This window comes from Dendrobates tinctorius, unplaced genomic scaffold, assembly GCF_039654945.1.
Source record: "Dendrobates tinctorius isolate UK_male_01 unplaced genomic scaffold, ASM3965494v1 ptg000369l, whole genome shotgun sequence".
NCBI lineage: Eukaryota > Metazoa > Chordata > Amphibia > Anura > Dendrobatidae > Dendrobates > Dendrobates tinctorius.
Window position 1 is genome coordinate 641,176 of NW_027362035.1, and position 18,910 is coordinate 660,085.

At 47.4% G+C, this 18,910-nt stretch overlaps 1 protein-coding gene across 1 annotated transcript in view; it reads right to left on the bottom strand.

Moving 5' to 3' along the window:
* The window catches only part of DCHS1 (dachsous cadherin-related 1), a 168,941-nt gene that overhangs the window by 48,129 nt on the left and 101,902 nt on the right, over nt 1-18,910 (bottom strand). The window contains exons 11-13 of the mRNA XM_073562898.1: nt 15,717-15,956; nt 15,501-15,626; nt 15,205-15,414 (exon numbers count right to left, since the gene is read on the bottom strand). Of these exons, the coding sequence (XP_073418999.1) occupies nt 15,205-15,414; nt 15,501-15,626; nt 15,717-15,956 (576 nt within the window). The remainder of the gene's footprint in view (nt 1-15,204; nt 15,415-15,500; nt 15,627-15,716; nt 15,957-18,910) is intronic.

Here is an 18,910-nt window from a genome sequence, read left to right on the forward strand (position 1 = left end):
CAGTCGGTCTGCATGTATGTCCGAAGCCGGCACCCAAGTTCTCTCCTCCGGACCATAGCCACGCCACTGAACCAGGTACTGTACAGTCATGGCCAAAAGTTTTGAGAATGACACAAATATTATATTTTCACATGATCTGCTGGCCTCTGGTTTTTATGTGTGTTTGTCAGATGTTTTTATCACATACAGAAATATAATTGCAATCGTATTATGAGTAACAAAAGGTTATATTGACAGTTAGAATGAGTTAATGCAGCAAGTCAATATTTGCAGTGTTGACCCTTCTTCTTCAGGACCTCCGCAATTCTCCCTGGCATGCTCTCAATCAACTTCTGGATCAAATCCTGACTGATAGCAGTCCATTCTTGCAAAATCAATGCTTTTATTTTGTCTGAATTTGAAGGTTTTTGTTTGTCCACCCGTCTCTTGATGATTGACCACAAGTTCTCAATGGGATTAAGATCTGGGGAGTTTCCAGGCCATGGTCCCAAAATCTCTATGTTTTGTTCCCTAAGCCATTTAGTTATTACCTTTGCTTTATGGCAAGGTGCTCCATCATGTTGAAAAAGGCATTGTTGATCGCCAAACTGCTCTTGGACGGTTGGAAGAAGTTGCTGTTGGAGGACATTCTGGTACCATTCTTTATTCATGGCTGTGTTTTTAGGCAAGACTGAGAGAGAGCCCATTCCCTTGGCTGAGAAGCAACCCCACACATGAATGGTTTCAGGATGCTTGACAGTTGGCATGAGACAAGACTGGTGGTAGCGCTCACCTGGTCTTCTCCGAATAAGCCGTTTTCCAGATGTCCCAAACAATCGAAAAGGGGATTCATCAGAGAAAATGACTTTACCCCAGTCCTCAGCAGTCCACTCCCTGTACCTCTTGCAGAATATCAGTCTGTCCATGATGTTTTTCCTGGAGAGAAGTGGCTTCTTTGCTGCCCTCCTTGAGACCAGGCCTTGCTCCAAGAGTCTCCGCCTCACAGTGCGTGCAGATGCACTCACACCTGCCTGCTGCCATTCCTGAGCAAGCTCTGCACTGCTGGTAGCCGATCCCGCAGCTGAAACACTTTTAAGAGACGGTCCTGGCGCTTGCTGGTCTTTCTTGGGCGCCCTGGAGCCTTTTTGGCAACAAGGGAACCTCTCTCCTTGAAGTTCTTGATGATGCGATAGATTGTTGACTAAGTTGCAATCTTTCTAGCTGCGATACTCTTCCCTGTTAGGCCATTTTTGTGCAGTGCAATGATGACTGCACGTGTTTCTTTAGAGATAACCATGGTTAACAGAAGAGAAACAATGATGCCAAGCACCAGCCTCCTTTTAAAGTGTCCAGTGGTGTCATTCTTACTTAATCATGACAGATTGGTCTCCAGCCCTGTCCTCATCAACACCCACACCTGTGTTAATGGAGCAATCACTGAAACGATGTTAGCTGGTCCTTTTAAGGCAGGGCTGCAATGATGTTGAAATGTGTTTTGGGGGATAAAGTTCATTTTCTAGGCAAATATTGACTTTGCAAGTAATTGCTGTTAAGCTGATCACTCTTTATAACATTCTGGAGTATATGCAAATTGCCATTAGAAAAAATGAAGCAGTAGACTTTGTAAAAATTAATATTTGTGTCATTCTCAAAACTTTTGGCCATGACTGTAGAGTGCGACGCACTACCCGAGAGTCATCCACCTTGGACACCTCGAACTCCAACGTGCCCTCCACCAAGACGGGAGGCGGTGGCACAGGGGAAACATCCACAGAACCCACGACCTTTTTAAGTAACGCCTTGTGAAACACATTATGCATCTTGAAACTCACAAGAAAAAAGTATATGCACAAAAGTAGGGATCACCACAAGAAATAAAGTCAAAAAATTCAACAATTTTTATTGTAAATATAATGAACACAGCAGACAAAAACACTATGTTAAAAACAATTAAAAAGTCTGAACAACCAGACACAGATCACAAAACAAAGACAATGGGTCATATGATCAAATTGCAAAATACTATGAGTCACAAGATTAGCCGTGCAATTAGTAAACCGTATATAATGGCAAATATCTCTTAATTATCATTACTCACAACACCTAACAGGCAAGTGCAATCACACTCATAATATCCTAGTGTTATTTGTTTATAAATTAATCCTCTATAACCAGTGTTATGCAAAAAACCCTGGTGGTCAAGGCTGCAATTACAAAGTATTATAAACAAACATTATGCCAATATATAACAGCTTATCACCATATTAGCAGCGCTTTATCAGCAAACCAGATCCTGGGGGTTTAAATGAAAAAAACCTCCCCTCCCTAGCATAATACCAACTGGTTCCCGGGAGTATACAGGCATACGGCTAAGTTACATGTGGCCTCTAAACCCACGCGTATCGACACAGTGATGTGTCTTTTTCAAGGTCAGTGTAATAGTCTGCTACCGTCCTTAATATATATGCACAAAAGATTGATAATTCTTACCAGCTGAGCTTTTTGTGGAGTCAAACAGTCTTAGACTTAATAAAGCGGCGTCTTGCCGTTGGTAGTGCGCAGGTGCCAGAAAATAACACCGGAAGTTCACTACTCCTCATAGACTTAATTGAATGGCGTCTTGCCGTTGGTAGTGCGCAGGCGCCAGAAAATGATACCGGAAGTTCACTATTCCTCACAAGGCGTCCATTATGTATCTTGTATACGGCAGGTAACTCCAAACGAAATGCCACAGGGTTGACAATTGCGGAGATCGTAAATGGACCAATGAACCTGGGACCCAACTTAAGCGATGGTAATTTGAGTTTGATGTTCCTTGTAGACAACCACACCCAATCACCCACACACAGGTCTGGACCTGGCACACGTCTACCGTCAGCCACACGTTTATACCTAGAACCTACATTCAGCAAGCGCTGCTTTACTCTCCTCCAAACAGATGACAATTGTGCTCCCAACTGGTCCTCCTCAGGGACGCCAACCGAGCACCCCTGGCACAAGGTACAAAATTGGGGATGTTGACCATAAATACAAAAAAAAGGAGATTCCCCAGACGATTCCTGATAATGAATGCTTATCGCGAATTCAGCCAGAGGAGGAAACGCCAACCACTCTTCCTGATTGTCAGACACAAAACAGCGTAAGTATTGTCCCAGGTTTTGGTTCATACGCTCAGTCTGCCCATTCGACTTGAGGATTGAAAGCCGAACAACGAGACAATTTGATCCCTAGACGTGAACAAAACGCTCTCCAAAATTTTGCCACAAATTGTGTACCTCTATCAGATACAATGTCAGATGGGACACCATGAAGTCTGACCACCTCGCGAATAAATACCTGAGCAAAGGTCTTCGCATTGGGCAAAGATGGCAAAGCCACGAAATGTGACATTTTAGAGAACCGATCAACTATTACCAGAATGACCGTGTTCCCAGCCGACGAGGGCAAATCCGTAATGAAATCCATGGAAATCTCAGTCCATGGCTTACTGGGCACACAGAGAGGATGCAACATGCCAGTAGGACGGGAACGTGGTGTCTTGGCCCGTGCGCACGTGGTACAGGCAGACACATATGAGGCCACATCCTGCCGGATTTTGGGCCACCAAAAACGACGTGATACAAGTTCCAGAGTGCCCTTAACCCCTGGGTGGCCCGCCAGGACAGTATCGTAATGTTCCCCTAACACTTTTAAGCGTAGGTGTATTGGCACAAATGATTTATTAGGAGGCAGACCCGGCGGTACCTCCTCCTGCGCCTCAGCAATCTCTGCCTCCACTTCTGTCGTGATAGTCGAGACTACAACACCCTTTTGGAGGATAGGCACCGGCTCCTCACATGGCTCTCCCCCCGGAAAACATCTGGACAAGGCGTCCGCCTTAGTATTCTTAGAACCTGTTCGGTAGGTCACAAAAAAATTGAACCGGGTGAAGAATAACGCCCAGCGAGCCTGTCTGGGGGACAGGCGTTTAGCAGACTCTAAATAAAGCAGATTTTTATGGTCTGTGGTAACAGTAATCTGATGGACAGCCCCCTCCAAGAAGTGTCGCCATTCCTCAAATGCCAACTTGATGGCCAACAATTCCCCGTTACCAATATCATAATTACGCTCGGCCGGCGACAGTTTCTTGGAGAAGTAGGCACATGGATGCAATTTGCCCAAGGATGGGCCCTGAGACAGTACCGCCCCCACTCCAACCTCAGATGCATCCACCTCCACGGTAAATGGTAGGGAGACATCAGGCTGAACCAGGATGGGGGCTGAAGCAAAACTTTTTTAGGAATTCAAACGCGCGCACCGCAGCCTCAGACCAGTCAGAAAAATTGGTACCTTTTTTAGTCATGTCGGTGAGCGGTTTAGCAATCATAGAAAAATTCTTAATAAATTTCCAATAATAGTTGGAAAAGCCTAGGAATCGCTGAAGCGCCTTGAGAATCATAGAATCATAGAACCGTAGAGTTGGAAGGGACCTCCTGGGCCATCTGGTCCAACCCCCTGCTCAAAGCAGGATTCGCTAAATCATCCCAGTCAGATGTCTGTCCAGCCTCTGTTTGAAGACTTCCATTGAAGGAGAACTCACCACTTCTCGTGGCAGCCTGTTCCACTCATTGATCACTCTAACTATCAAAAAGTTTTTTCTAATATCTAATCTGTGTCTCCTCCCATTCAGTTTCATCCCATTGCTTCTAGTCTTTCCTTGTGCAAATGAGAATAAAGTTGGTTCTTCTACAATGTGACAGCCCATTAGATATTTGTAGACAGCTATTAAGTCTCCTGTCAGTCGTCTCTTTTGCAAACTAAACATTCCCAAATCCTGCAACCTTTCCTCATAAGACAGGGTTTGCAGACCGGTCACCATTCTGGTCGCTCTTTTCTGAACTTGCTCCAGTTTGTTGATGTCTTTTTTAAAATGTGGTGCCCAAAACTGGACACAATATTCCAGATGAGGTCTGACCAAAGAGGTGTAGAGGGAAATAATGACTTCACGTGATCTAGACTGTATGCTTCTGTTAATACATCCTAGAATTGCATTTGCCTTTTTTTGCTGCTGCATCACACTGTTGACTCATATTCAGTCTGTGATCTATTAGTATACCTAAGTCTTTTTCACATGTGCTGTCACTTAGCCCTATTCCTCCCATTCTATATATGCTTTTTTCATTTTTATTGCCCAGATGTAGTACTTTGCATTTCTCCCTGTTAAAAACCATTCTGTTAGTTGCTGCCCACTGCTCCAGTTTATTTAAATCTTTTTGAATCCTCTCTCTCTCTTCTCTAGTATTAGCTATCCCTCCTAGCTTTGTGTCATCAGCAAATTTAATCAGTTTACCCTCAATTCCTTCATCTAAATCATTGATAAAGATGTTGAACAATACAGGGCCCAGGAGATTATCAGGCCGATCCCACTGCAGCACCGCTTGCACCTTAGCGGTGTCCATTTTAAACCCTGAGGCGGAAATTACATAACCCAAAAAAGGTAATACTTGGACGACAAATACACATTTCTCAAGCTTGGCATAGAGCTTGTTCTCCCTGAGCAACTGCAACACCTGCCTAACATGCTCTATGTGTGCATCACGGTCGCGTGAGTAAATAAGAATGTCATCAAGGTATATAATAACAAATTTCCCCAAAAGATGAGAAAAGACATCATTTATGAAATGCTGAAATACTGCTGGCGCGCTCGTCAACCCAAATGGCATCACCAAATTCTCAAAGTGACCCTCAGGGGTATTAAATGCTGTCTTCCATTCATCCCCTTGACGGACTCTTATGAGATTGTACGCCCCCCTGAGGTCAAGTTTGGAAAACCATTTGGCACCAGACACCTGGTTGAACAAATCGGGTATGAGTGGCATCGGGTATGGGTCACGAACCTTAATCTGGCTGAGTTCCCTAAAATCCAGACACGGGTGTAATCCGCCATCTTTCTTCTTGACAAAGAAGAACCCCGCCGCCAATGGAGATGATGAAGGCCTGATGTGCCCTTTGCTTAGACTTTCTGCAATGTATTCTTTGAGAGCTTGCCTCTCAGGACCTGAGATATTAAACATCCTGGCTTTCGGTAACTTGTCCCCGGTTTTAACCTAACAGCACAGTCATAGGGTCGGTGCGGTGGCAGCTCTGAACAACCTCTTTCAGAAAATACATCAGCAAAGTCCAGCAGAGGCTCCGGGATGCTGGGAGTCACAGCGGAGATACATGTGGCCAGACAACTCTCCTGGCAGTATCTGCTCCACTGGATTATGTCCTGGGTTTTCCAATCAATCACCGGATTGTGCACAGACAACCATGGAAACCTCAGAACTACCTGAGCAGGTAAATTACTGAGCACCTTACATGTTACCCGCTCAGAGTGTAGGACCCCAATGTGGAGATTTACATCAGCCACAAACTCTTTAATCTCCCCTTGTGAGAGAGGGGAGGCATTGATGGTAACCACCCGGATAGGATTAGGCAGCTTCTCCACCTTCAATCCCGCTGTACGCGCGAATCTCTCATCAATGAGATTTGCAGCTGAACCACTATCAACAGATACAGTAATCGACAGCTCTTGGCCCCCGATAACTACCTTGGCAGGGAGCATACACTGGGAGACCACCACGGAGGATATGCAAAGGCTCAGACTAGACTCCTCCAAACCCTCTGAGCCTAGCAGTTTTCCACCGGCACGTCTTCCTTAGGTACCAGGGGGCAAGCATTAATAAAATGTCCTTTCTTGCCACAAAAAAAACAAACCCCTTGCTTTCTGGGCAAGGGACATTTATGCTTGTTACTTTGTGAATGTGATATACCAGCGATCTGCATAGGTTCCATGGATTCACCCGAAGTAGCCTCACCAAAAACTGCCCCCCCCCACACACAGGAAAAGTCTCCTGCGACCTCTGACGAAAGAGGCGATCAATGCGTACTACAAGCACCATAGCAGCCTCCAGAGAGGCGGGAGTCTCATACATTATCAGAGCTTGTTTAACCCTTCCAGAAACCCCATGCAAAAATTGACTCCTTAGTGCAGGGTCATTCCACTGAGTGTCCACAGCCCAGCGACGAAATTCAGTACAGTAATCCTCCGCCCGTCGCTCACCCTGGAGTAGAGAGCGTATTTTAGACTCTGCTAACGCCAGTCTGTCAGGATCGTCATAGATTAAACCAAGAGCAGAAAAAAAAAAAGGTCTACAGACTCCAATGCAGGTGAATCAGAAGGTAGTGAAAACGCCCATGCTTGTGGGTCACCACTCAGCAAGGAAATTACCAAGCCCACACGCTGAGCCTCATCTCCTGAGGAGAGAGGACGCATACGAAAATACAATCTGCAGGATTCACGAAATACAATGAACTTACAGCGATCACCAGAAAATCGTTCAGGAAGAGGTAACTTGGGTTCAACTGCCCTGACTGCCGCCTCAGTTTGCACAGCAGGAACTGACAGGCCTTGTTGCTGGACCGCCCCCTCAGTTCAGTGACCTGTATGGACAGAGCCTCCAGCTGCTTGGTTATGGAGACTATAGGATCCATGGTAAATAATTCTTGGGCCGACTATAATGTCACGGGAAGCTTAGGTAACTCTAGGCTGAACCCCGGGGCCCCTGCGGTGTCCCTCAGACTAGGGGAAACCCTGACTTTCCCTCAACCCAGGGTTTACACTGAAGGTGTGCCTGCCTGGGCCTCCACCCTGTCCTTGTCTCCTGTCCAGCCCTAAGCTGAACCCACCTCCCTCCACCCAGTGAGGGGACCAAACACCAGACCCCACAAATAAGTATGGACAAGGGTAAGGGAAACGCACCACACCATGTACACACGAGAAAACAATAAGGTGCAAGGGCAACCAAATAATACCACGCAGGGAGGAAATAATGGCAACAACGGAATATACTACACCAGATATTGTATGCTCCTAAGACGCCCCCTTCAGACCGGTAACGCTAGCACAAGGCAAGAGCTATAGTGGGCGACGCCCATAGTCACGCAGGACAATATAAAGGCAGGGGGCGTGGCTAAGCCCGGCGCCGCTGAGAACAAAGTGGTAGGATGGGGTATTACCGCTGTCTGCCGGACAACCTGGTGCGAACCTGTCCGACATGACACTACTCTGCCTGGATATTCCCCGTTTATTGTCCTCTGTTGAGGCATTTTTTCTCAGTTCTTGACCTCATTTATGAAGACCCTGATAAGGTCCCTGTGGCTGAGTACAAGATCCATAAGATAATTCAGGGAGGCTGAGGACTACTGCTAAGAGTTTAGACTCTGGCAGTGGAGACCTCCTGGAACGACCCCGCTCTTTGGAGTCAGTTTTGCCAGGGACTTTCAGACCAGATTAAGGACATTCTGGTCTACATTCCTTGTGCTTTTTGCTCCCAGAAGTTCACTGAAGTGGAATTTAATTATAACATAGCGGACCGAAAACTTCTGGTGATTAAAAGAGCCTTTGAGGAAAGAAGACATTGGTTGAAGAGCCCAAGACATAAGGTCTTTTCCAATCATAAGAACCTGTTATACTGTATATTGATTCTGCTAAAAGCTTAAACACCAGACACGCTTGATAGCCACTTTTTACAAAGTTTGATATGATCATTACTTATCTCCCGGGACCTAGGAATGTCAATGCTGATGCTTTATCCCATAGCTTTGTCCTAGAGTTGAGGGACAAAAATTTAGTCAATATTCTTAGTGAGGGGGTGGTGGTTGGTGCTGTGGGGATAGATCTCAGGCTCCACAATTCAGGATGCTCAGGACAGTGCAACGGACGGTTTACCTATAATCAAACTTCAAGTACCGCCCTCTGTACATGTAGATCTTCTTAATGAAGTACATGATTCCATTTTAGCTAGGCATCCGGGTTCTTCGGCCACTTGGAGATCTCTTTGTAGGTTCTTTTGGTTGCAGAATGCTTGTAGAGATATTGAATAGTATATCCATAGATGCAAAGTTTGTGCCAGGGCTAAAGCCTCTTGTCAAGCTCCAGAAGATTATCTCTTACCTAACAATGTTCCCTTGATGGCCTTTTAGGGAGCGAGGTCCAAGGTGGTGTGTTTGAGTTGTGCGGCTAGAGGCTTTCTAGTCTGTATAGGGACCAGTTTGAAGCAGGTGCATTCTCTCCGTATTGCAGGTCTTCCCTTTTTCCGTTACCCGTGAGCAAATGTGTTACATTCATAACACCATAATGGCAGTCAATAAAAAATATGGTGTCAGGAACCTTTATATTTTCATTGAAGTAAACGAGAAACCTGAAATACTTTTATGGAAGTCAATGCTAACGTAACATCAGGGACTTAAGATAGTATCACGAATGAAGATGTTCGGAGGAGCCTGGTTGTGACCTTCCGGTCACCTGGCCTTGTACCTCAATGAATAGTCACCTTTCTAAGCTTGTTCTAACCTCCTCACTGTCCGTGCCACAGGTGGGAGTAGTCGGACCTGGAAGCTCTGAAGTCACAGCTGCTCTGATCCCAAGCGAGTAAGCAGAAGGGTGAGACTGTAATTTTGCATCATCTTGTGTATTTTACTGGGACTGTTTTATGTGTTATCTGTCTGTTCGTGGATCAGTGAAGTATTGCCACACTGTTTTATCCTCACCCTGTGTTGTCACACCCTGTGTTGTGTTGTATTGTATTATGCCCATGGTAAAAGGAGAGAGAACGTTCACTGGTCATTGCAGTATCGGCTAGCAAACTAGAGCACCCACTGACCCCCGTGTCTCCACACTGACCTTCACTGAACCATGGATACGTTTGAGAAATCCAGGATTTGGACCCACGGGTTGCCTGAGCCCCATGGATATGTTTGGGAAAGCCAGAATTTTTACCCACCGGTCACCTGGTTCCACGAGATATTCAGAGAAACCAGGTTGTGACCCTCTGGTCACCTGGCCTTGTACCTCAATGGACTGTCAGCTTCCTAAGCTTGTCGTTACCTCCTCTCTGTGTGGATGCCACAGGTGGGGTAGTTGGCCCAAGAAGCTCTGAAGTCACAATTGCGCTTATCCTGGCGAGTCAGCAAAAGTCAGCAGACTTCGAAATTCTGGGGAAGAAAATAAAGGAACGGAACGTACAGGTTGTTTTCTCATCAATTCTCCCAGTCGATGGTCATGGCATCAGAAGATGGAATAGGATACTAGAGGTGAACAACTGGCTACGACGGTGGTGCAGGCAGCAAGGATTTGGATTCTTGGACCGTGAATTACCTCTGCGATGGACTTCTCGCAAGAGATGGGATACACCTCACAAAACCTGGGAAACACACATTCGCCAGAAGACTTGCCACACTCATCAGGAGGACTTTAAACTAGAAGAAGAGGGGATGGGAGGAAAAACAGCAGACAAGAACATGCAGCAGAAGGACAAACTAATCAAGGATACTAGATGTGGTACAGAGGACCCAAGACAGGGTACTCAGAAGGAAGCTAAGAAAAAGGAAGCAAAACTTCTTTCCTGCATGCTGACCAACGCAAGGAGCCTGACCAATAAGACTCAAGATCTGGAGTTGGTAATGTATGAGGAGAAATACGACCTAGTAGGAATAACTGAGACATGGTTAGATGACAGCTACGACTGGGCGGCTAACCTGCAAAGATATGATTTGTTTAGGGGGGATTGTAAAAAAAGGAAAGGGGGTGGAGTCTGTCTATATATAAAGAAGATATACAAGAGGGAAATGAAGAGGTGGAGTCTCTATGGGTGGAGATACAAGGAGGGAAAAGTAATAAAATCCTCATAGGGGTTTGTTATAAGTCACCAAATATAACAGAAACCACTGAGAATGTATTATTGAGACAAAGAGACAAAGCAGCAAATCCCAATGAGGTGATTATTATGGAGGACTTCAACTACCCCGACATAGACTGGGAACCTGGAACCTGCGGATCTCCGAAAGGAAACCAATTTCTGTCAGTGACCAAGGATAATTATCTGTCCCCACTTGTGCAGGACCCAACTAGAGGGACGGCCCTCCTGGACTTAATGTTAAGCCACAGGCCAGATAGAATAACAGAAGTCCGAGGCGATGGGCACCGAGGGAACAGTGACCACAATGTAATACAATTCCACTTGTCCTTCAGTAAGGTGCCCTGGAAGGGGGCTACGAAAACAGGGGTCTGTATTGGGCCCCCTACTATTTACTATATTTATTAATGATCTAGTGTATGGCTTACACAGTAAAATATCAGTATTTGCAGATGATACAAAACTATGTATGGTAGTTAACACAAAGGAGGACAGTTTGCAACTACAGACAGATTTGAGTAAATTGGAAAATTGGGCCGAAAAATGGCAAATGAGGTTTAACCCAGATAAGTGTAAGGTTCTGCACATGGGAAGGAGAAACAGAGGCTACAATTACTTACTAAATGGGAAACTGCTGGGGAAATCAGACATGGAAAAAGACTTAGGCATCTTAGTCAATAAGAAGCTAAATTGGAGTGCCCAGTGTCAGGCAGCTGCCACCAAAGCAAATAGGGTCATGGGATGCATTAGAAGAGGTCTGGGGACACGAGATGAAAACATAATTCTCCCTCTGTACAAATCACTCGTCAGACCACACTTGGAGGATTGTGTGCAATTTTGGACGCCGGTGCTCAAGAAAGATATTACTGAACTTGAAAGGGTTCAAAGGCGGGCTACTAAAATGATAAATGGAGATGGTTCACTACACTACCCAGAAAGGTTATCAAAATTAGGTCTATTTACTATAGAAAAGAGAAGACTTAGGGGAGACCTAATATATATGTACAAGTATATCAGAGGGCAATACAGAGATCTCTCCAATGAACTGTTTGTACCAAGGACTGTGACAAGAACAAGGGGGCATTCTCTTCGCTTGGAGGAAAGACAATTTCTGCACCAGCATAGAAGAGGGTTCTTCACGGTAAGAGCAGTGAGGCTCTGGAATTCTCTTCCTGAGGAAGTGGTGATGGCCAACTCACTGAATGAATGTAAGAAAGGAATGGAGGCTTTTCTTGTGAGTAACAGGATAGAAGGTTACGAATAACAGAATATTATAGGTAGATGGGTGACCCAGCTTAGGGGAAGGAATTTTTTTGCCTATGGAGAAAATTGGCTTCTACTCTGTGGGTTTTTTGCCTTCCCCAGGATCAACAATGCAGAACAGCTGCACTAAAAAGAGGCTGAACTAGATGGACATAAGGTCTTCCTTCAGCCTCCAAAACTATGTTACTATGTTACTATGTAAGGGTGAGACTGTGTAACTTTAATAATAATAATAATAATAATAATTTTTATTTATATAGCGCCAACATATTCCGCAGCACTTTACAATTAAGCGGGGACATGTACAGACAATAAATTCAATGTAAGTTAAGACAATTCAAACAGTGACATTAGGAGTGAGGTCCCTGCTCGCAAGCTTACAATCTACAAGGAAATGGGGGGACACAGTAGGTGAGAAATGCTTGTTAATTCAGGTCTGGCAATTATAATAAATAGGGATTTTCATACAAAGCTGCATGATCCGGTCATCAGCCCGTGTGTTTAAGTGCAATAGACAAGTATCAAGTGCAGTTATCGTGTGCATGGAGGGTGTGGAGACAGATGAATAGTAGGGTGCAGATTCAGAATAATATTTGGAAGGAGGGAACAGGGCAAAGTTAGCTTGCTGAGTAGTTGATGTGGTAGGCTTGTTTGAAGAGATGGGTTTTCAAAGCGCGCTTGAATAGGTCAGGGCTAGGTATCAGTCTGATCGTCTGGGGAAGTGCATTCCAGAGAGCTGGAGCAGCACGAGAGAAGTCTTGGAGACGGAGGTGTGAGGTTCGGATTACGGGGGATGTTAGTCTTAGGTCATTTGTAGAACGGAGGGCACGTGTAGGGCGATAGAGATGAGAGAGGAGATATAAGGCGGTGCAGAACAGTGGAGAGCTTTGTGGGTGAGAGATGAGTTTATACTGGACCCTGTAGCGAATAGGTAGCCAGTGTAATGACTGGCACAAGATGGAGGCATCGGTGAAGCAGCTGGACAGAAATATGACCCTGGCTGCCGCGTTCAAGATGGATCAACTTTGCACCATCTTGGATATTGTGCTGGGACGATTTTTCGTGTTATGTGCCTATTTTTTGGCTCAATAAAGTATTGCCACATGGTTTAACCTCACCCTGCCTTGTCTGGGTAGCATTATATCCATGGTAAAAGGAGAGGCGTTCGGTGGGATGAGCCCTGCTCTGTGCGGTCTCAAGCCAACTGACTAGAGCACCCGCTGACCCCCCGTGTCTCCACAGTGTGGTCAAGAATTAAGGGACAATCATGGAAGTCAACAACAAAAGTAACATTAGAAATGTAAGACAATACTATGACACTCGATTTTAAATGTAGTTTAAGAAACCAAATAAACTATAACAGGTCAACAAAAAATATCCAGGTCCAGATGAATTACACCCCAGAGTACTGAAGGAGATAACAGAAGAAATTTTTGAACCCCTCTCCATAATCTTTGAAAATTCTTGGAGAACAGGAGAAGTGCCAGAAGACTGGAGAAGAGCAAATGTTGTTCCTATCTTCAAAAAGGGGAAGAAGGTGGACCCAGGCAACTATAGGCCGGTGAGTCTGACTTCTATACCAGGAAAGATCTTTGAACAAATTATTAAACAACATGTATGTCAGTACCTGGATAAGAATGAAGTGATTAAACAGAGTCAGCATGGGTTTGTAACTAATAAGTCATGTCAGACTAACTTAATTTCCTTCTATGACGGAATCACTGATTGGGTGGATCAAGGAAATGCTGTAGATATAGTATATCTTGACTTCAGCAAAGCATTTGACAAAGTCTCTCATACAATCCTTATTGAAAAAATGACTAAGTATGGAATGGACAAGGCAACTGTTAGGTGGATTCATAACTGGCTTAGTGATCGGACCCAAAGAGTGGTCGTAAATGGCTGCACATCCAGGTGGAAGAATGTCTCAAGTGGGGTACCACAGGGCTCTGTCCTGGGCCCTGTATTGTTCAACATCTTTATCAATGATTTAGATGATGGAATTGAGGGTAAACTGATTAAATTTGCTGATGATACAAAGCTAGGAGGGATAGCTAATACTAGAGAAGAGAGAGAGAGGATTCAAAAAGATATAAATAAACTGGAGAAGTGGGCAGCAACTAACAGAATGGTTTTTAACAGGGAGAAATGCAAAGTACTACATCTGGGCAATAAAAATGAAAAAAGCATATACAGAATGGGAGGAATAGGGCTAAGTGACAGCACATGTGAAAAAGACTTGGGTATACTAATAGATCACAGACTGAATATGAGTCAACAGTGTGATGCAGTAGCAAAAAAGGCAAATGCAATTCTAGGATGTATTAACAGAAGCATACAGTCTAGATCACGTGAAGTCATTATTTCCCTCTACTCCTCTTTGGTCAGACCTCATCTGGAATATTGTGTCCAGTTTTGGGCACCACATTTTAAAAAAGACATCAACAAACTGGAGCAAGTTCAGAAAAGAGCGACCAGAATGGTGACCGGTCTGCAAACCCTGTCTTATGAGGAAAGGTTGCAGGATTTGGGAATGTTTAGTTTGCAAAAGAGAAGACTGAGAGGAGACTTAATAGCTGTCTACAAATATCTAAAGGGCTGTCACATTGTAGAAGGATCAACTTTATTCTCATTTGCACAAGGAAAGACTAGAAGCAATGGGATGAAACTGAATGGGAGGAGACACAGATTAGATATTAGAAAAAACTTTTTGACAGTTAGAGTGATCAATGAGTGGAACAGGCTGCCACGAGAAGTGGTGAGTTCTCCTTCAATGGAAGTCTTCAAACAGAGGCTGGACAGACATCTGACTGGGATGATTTAGTGAATCCTGCTTTGAGCAGGGGGTTGGACCAGATGGCCCAGGAGGTCCCTTCCAACTCTACGATTCTATGATTCTATTTAATCAGAAACCTAAAATACCATCAAGAACAGCAGCAAGAAATGTAAGATTTCAAATCAACAAGAAACATTCAGGAATCTAAGACCATATCATGCAAGTTATTGCAAAACCTGGGATCAGAACCTAAGACATCATCATGGAAGTCAATGAGAAACATGATGGGGGGAACCTAAGACATCGTCTTCGAAGTCAATGAGAAATGTGGAGTCAGGAACCAAAGAAACGAGAACCATGGTGTCACTAACCTGAGTTACTATGAGTTCATGTGCAGCAGCATTAGTGGTAATATAATAGTCTTATCCATGCATCTGCAGAAGTGGAGGTCATGTGAAGGACACTCACCTAGCAGACGATATTGTAGCTGCCCGTTACTTCCCACGTCCAGGTCCCAGGCTCGGAGGACACATAGTGTCATTGGCTCCTGATTCTCTGGAACTTCAAGAAAGATGCTGTCTGTCTGGAATACGGGAGCGTTGTCATTCTCATCTCCAACAGTGATGTGGATCCTGACCTCAGACACCTTTGGTGGCGAGCCTCCATCCCGAGCGTATGCTACAACACATGACGGGCCATGACGTCAGCATACGTGTACATGTAGCGATGTCCGGCTCACGGATGACGTGGTGTTTTATATTTACCTGTCAGCTTGTAGATATCTCTTTTCTCCCGGTCAAGTGGCTTCTTTGTGGTGAGGACTCCACTTTGAGGATCGAGTGAGAATTCATCGCCCGTGACGCCTCCATACGTGACATGTCCTCCAGGGCCTGAATAGTACATACGATTGGGAGGATGAGCGTTTTACATTGAAACCCCAAATTTCCATTCATTTCATCCCTGCACCATCCTGTACTCACCAAGATCGCGGTCCACCGCCTGCAGTCTGAGGACAGTGGTGCCCGCCACTTGATTTTCCCTGACATTGCCCTCATACTGTGTCTTCTCAAAGGCAGGAATCTCATCATTCATATCAAGAACGGAGATGGAAAGTGTCTGTGTGCTGGACAGCCGTGGAGAGCCGTAATCCATGACTATTACCGTCAGGTTATACCCAGATGTCTCTTCACGGTCTAAAGCCCGGACTACGGAGAGAGCGCCTGCAGAGAACAGATAATGCGGTGGGCACCAAGAAGGTCTGGGTATATTACTACAGCCCCATCATTGCTACTAATGACCCCAGATTCTCAGGCACTACATCGCCAACATAAGGAAGCCCAATACGACTACCACCGGCCACATCACAACATTGACACGCGGCAGCGCTAGTGCGCCATCACTCACAGGCACCAGCCAGGCTCATATACATGGCGGATTACACTGTATATCGCAACATACACCTTCTGATAAGGGCAAGGAGCGGCATTATGGGTGATCCTCAGCAGGTCATCGGCTCAGCTAAAGAAGACTTTACTCCTGGTCCTACTGTACAAAACGAAATGATAATCCAAATATACCAACACTTCTATCATAATACGCAGCCGCAGCCTCCCCTACAGAAACGCTGTCCCCGTACACAGGAGCAGCCTCCCCGACATCACGTACCCTGTCCCCGTACACAGGCGCAGCCTCCCCGACATCATGTACCCTGTCCCCGTACACAGGAGCAGCCTCCCCGACATCACGTACCCTGTCCCCGTACACAGGAGCAGCCTCCCCGACATCACGTACCCTGTCCCCGTACACAGGAGCAGCCTCCCCGACATCACGTACCCTGTCCCCGTACACAGGAGCAGCCTCCCCGACATCATGTACCCTGTCCCCGTACACAGGAGCAGCCTCCCCGACATCATGTACCCTGTCCCCGTACACAGAAGCAGCCTCCCCGACATCATGTACCCTGTCCCCGTACACAGGAGCAGCCTCCCCGACATCATGTACCCTGTCCCCGTACACAGGAGCAGCCTCCCCGACATCACGTACCCTGTCCCTGTACACAGGAGCAGCCTCCCCGACATCACGTACCCTGTCCCCGTACACAGGAGCAGCCTCCCCGACATCATGTACCCTGTCCCCGTACACAGGAGCAGCCTCCCCGACATCATGTACCCTGTCCCCGTACACAGAAGCAGCCTCCCCGACATCATGTACCCTGTCCCCGTACACAGGAGCAGCCTCCCCGACATCATGTACCCTGTCCCCGTACACAGGAGCAGCCTCCCCGACATCATGTACCCTGTCCCCGTACACAGGAGCAGCCTCCCCGACATCACGTACCCTGTCCCTGTACACAGCCGCAGCCTCCCCTACAGAAACGCTGTCCCCGTACACAGGAGCAGCCTCCCCGACATCATGTACCCTGTCCCCGTACACAGGAGCAGCCTCCCCGACATCATGTACCCTGTCCCCGTACACAGGAGCAGCCTCCCCGACATCATGTACCCTGTCCCCGTACACAGGAGCAGCCTCCCCGACATCATGTACCCTGTCCCCGTACACAGGAGCAGCCTCCCCGACATCATGTACCCTGTCCCCGTACACAGGAGCAGCCTCCCCGACATCACGTACCCTGTCCCCGTACACAGGAGCAGCCTCCCCGACATCACGTACCCTGTCCCTGTACACAGCCGCAGCCTCCTCGACATCACGTACCCTGTCCCCGTACACAGCCGCAGCCTTCCCTACATCACATACCCTGTCCCCGTACACAGCCGCAGCCTCCCCGACATCATGTACCCTGTCCCTGTACACAGCCACAGCCTTCCCTACATCACGTACCCTGTCCCCGTACACAGCCGCAGCCTTCCCTACATCATGTACCCTGTCCCCGTACACAGCCGCAGCCTCCCCGACATCATGTACCCTGTCCCTGTACACAGCCACAGCCTTCCCTACATCACGTACCCTGTCCCCGTACACAGCCGCAGCCTCCGCGACATCATGTACCCTGTCCCCGTACACAGCCGCAGCCTCCGCGACATCACGTACCCTGTCCCCGTACACAGCCGCAGCCTTCCCTACATCACGTACCCTGTCCCCGTACACAGCCGCAGCCTCCGCGACATCATGTACCCTGTCCCCGTACACAACCGCAGCCTCCCCGACATCATGTACCCTGTCCCCGTACACAGCCGCAGCCTCCGCGACATCACGTACCCTGTCCCCGTACGCAGCCGCAGCCTCCGCGACATCACGTACCCTGTCCCCGTACACAGCCGCAGCCTTCCCTACATCACGTACCCTGTCCCCGTACACAGCCGCAGCCTCCGCGACATCATGTACCCTGTCCCCGTACACAACCGCAGCCTCCCCGACATCATGTACCCTGTCCCCGTACACAGCCGCAGCCTCCGCGACATCACGTACCCTGTCCCCGTACACAGCCACAGCCTCCCCGACATCACGTACCCTGTACCTGTACACAGCCGCAGCCTCCCCGACATCACGTACCCTGTCCCCGTACACAGCCGCAGCCTTCCCTACATCATGTACCCTGTCCCCGTACACAGCCGCAGCCTCCCCGACATCATGTACCCTGTCCCCGTACACAGCCGCAGCCTTCCCTACATCATGTACCCTGTCCCCGTACACAGCCGCAGCCTCCCCAACATCATGTACCCTGTCCCCGTACACAGCCGCAGCCTTCCCTACATCATGTACCCTGTCCCCGTACACAGCCACAGCCTCCCCGACATCATGTACCGTCCCCGTACACAGCCGCAGCCTCCCCGACATCATGTACCCTGTCCCCATACACAGCCGCAGCCTTCCCTACATCATGTACCCTGTCCCCGTACACAGCCGCAGCCTCCCCGACATCATGTACCCTGTCCCCGTACACAGCCACAGCTTCCCCGACATCATGTACCCTGTCCCCGTACACAGCCGCAGCCTTCCCTACATCATGTACCCTGTCCCCGTACACAGCCGCAGCCTTCCCTACATCACGTACCCTGTCCCCGTACACAGCCGCAGCCTCCCCGACATCATGTACCCTGTCCCCGTACACAGCCACAGCTTCCCCGACATCATGTACCCTGTCCCCGTACATAGCCGCAGCCTTCCCTACATCAAGTACCCTGTCCCCGTACACAGCCGCAGCCTCCCCGACATC